This window comes from Sinocyclocheilus rhinocerous, unplaced genomic scaffold (assembly GCF_001515625.1).
Source record: "Sinocyclocheilus rhinocerous isolate Xijiao unplaced genomic scaffold, SAMN03320098_v1.1 scaffold3022, whole genome shotgun sequence".
NCBI classification, from domain to species: domain Eukaryota; kingdom Metazoa; phylum Chordata; class Actinopteri; order Cypriniformes; family Cyprinidae; genus Sinocyclocheilus; species Sinocyclocheilus rhinocerous.
Window position 1 is genome coordinate 199511 of NW_015626544.1, and position 2439 is coordinate 201949.

A 2439-nucleotide genomic window follows, 5' to 3' on the forward strand; every position below is an offset into this window, starting at 1 on the left:
ATTTACATTTCTGTAAAAGCTTGTCACACTATAATGGGTTACAGTGGCCAATCTGGCATTATATGACTTATTATGTGATTTTCATCAAAAATAAATAGCTATATTTTTATATAAAATAAAAAGGTAGCATACAAAGAAATGACAAGTCATTATTTTGTCAACATTGTACAAAAAAATTATAAAATGTCAAATAAATAAATAAAATAAATAACTTTTATGTGATAACTTGCTGACATTCATGCAAACTATTCTTGTTAATATTAATATTCTTGATCCCATTTACACATTTCATTTAAAATTTGCCTTCTTTATATTGTTGATCTTTGCCTGACTGCATATCAGTGCAATTTTACTGTGTTCAAAAACTTTTTTGTAACAACTCGTGGCAATTAGCCCTTGTCTCTTTTAGCCTAAATAAACAATACTTTTCTTTTGCCAATATCATCAAACAATTAATTGGGGTTTTCGGCCCCACTTTATATTAAGTGGCCTTAACTACTATATACTTGCATCAAAAATTAAGTACAATGTACTTATTGTGTTCATATTGTATTGCAAAACACTTTTTGCTGCTATTAAGGTGGGATATGGGTAAGGTTAGGGTCAGGTTTGGTGGTATGGGTAGGTTTAAGGGTGGGTTAAGGTGTAAGGGATGGGGTCAACAGTGTAATTATAAATGTAATTACAGAAATTAATTGCAGATGTAATTACATGCAGGTATTTTTAAAATATAAGTACAATGTAAAAACATGTATGTACACAATAAGTGCATTGTACCAAATTATTAATTTAAATGTAAGCACATAGTTAAGACCACTTAATATAAAGTGGGTCCGGGTTTTCTTTCTCTTTTCTTTCTTTAAAAAAAAAAAAAAAAAAAAACACATCTCCCACATCATGTTTCATTGTCTTCAGCATCAAACCAACATCAACAAAGTTTGCCCTGCTGTCCATGATTCTTAAAAACTTTTGATTTTTTTTTTTTTCAAACACCCTTCCTCTTGCAGGAAACGTGGTGCAATTTCTGAATCCACTCTCAGCTCCAACCTCAGGGGTCTTTCCCCTCAGATGATGTTTTCTTACTCCCATGAACAATGGACCCTGGAAAAATGCTGTTTGCACAATAACGTGGTGCTGTTCATAATGATCCTGGTGTTGACATGCTCTGCACTGTTCTGTCATCTGTCATTCATATATCGTTTGCTTCCAGGGCATCATGAGTGTGGAAAAGAAGACGGCACGAGAGCCATGCTGCTCCAAATTAAAGGTAATTTTGACCTATCTTCTTCTTGCTTTTCAGTTTCTTGTTTACATTGACCCATTATGATCAAAGACATGAAACTGATGACAGCTCATTTAAAGGGGTCATATGATGCTGCTAAAAAGAACATTATTTTGTGTATTTGGTGTAATGAAATGTGTTTATGCAGTTTAAGGTAAAAAAAAAAACATATTTTCCACATACTGTACATTATTGTTTCTCCTCTATGCCCCGCCTTTCTGAAAGAACAGTGTTGTAAATACAACTTAACCACTGATTTCTAGTCGTGTCCTCTTTTGGAAGGCCAAACAAAGTATTTTCGCTTTCGCAACGAAACACACAGCGTCTTCACAACATGTTGGCGGCGATGGCAGCAACTATAAAGTTACTCCTTCTTTCTTTGCGTGAACATTTGCGCGGTATTATGCAAATCTTCCCACATCGTGACATAGACATGTGGGGGCGTGTTTAAACGAGGGGTTTTAGGAGGGCGTGGACGAGTCTTAACTTTTATAAAGAATATCACTTTGGGTTTGAGACTTTAGTCTTTGCAACTTTAGGGATCTTATCTATTCACGAACAGCTTGTAACACTCCAAAGAGAAAGGAAAACTTGAAATCGCATCATATGACCCCTTTAATCCAATAACTACACAATTACTTTCTATTGACTTTCTCTGCATAGTTTCAGCTAATCTTCTGAGATTTTGTTTGTAAAGTGGCCCCAAAAATATTTTGGACATTTTAGTCACAGACAAATGTGTAAATTTCATTGCATGTTAAATATTAAACCAATTGACATTTGTTTTAAAGAAAACAGTATAAGCGCATGTCTCGAGTAAAACTATAAATATGTATTGCATATATATTGACAATTCATATTTAACATTCTGGTTGTCAAACATTAGTACACCATGTTCATAGTTAATGGCATTAACTACCCGTGCTTATTCTGGGCACCCTGTTTAAACTTAATGGGGACATAACTTCATACATAACTTCATACATCCACCATAAATAACTTCAGCATCATTCATTTACAACTTGATTTGATATTGTGTTGCCTAATTTGTGCATTAAATGAGGCTTCAGTGTCTGATTTATATATGGGGTCAAAAACACACACACACACACACACAGAGAGACACACACACACACACACACACACACAGGTTTGTT

The 2439-nt window shown here is 34.2% G+C and overlaps 1 protein-coding gene across 1 annotated transcript in view; it reads left to right on the forward strand.

Moving 5' to 3' along the window:
* Positions 1-2439, forward strand: part of LOC107716209 (solute carrier organic anion transporter family member 1C1-like) — a 25086-nt gene that overhangs the window by 334 nt on the left and 22313 nt on the right. Inside the window, exon 2 of the mRNA XM_016522586.1 lies at positions 1211-1267. Within this exon, the coding sequence (XP_016378072.1) occupies positions 1217-1267 (51 nt within the window). The 5' untranslated portion in view covers positions 1211-1216. The remainder of the gene's footprint in view (positions 1-1210; positions 1268-2439) is intronic.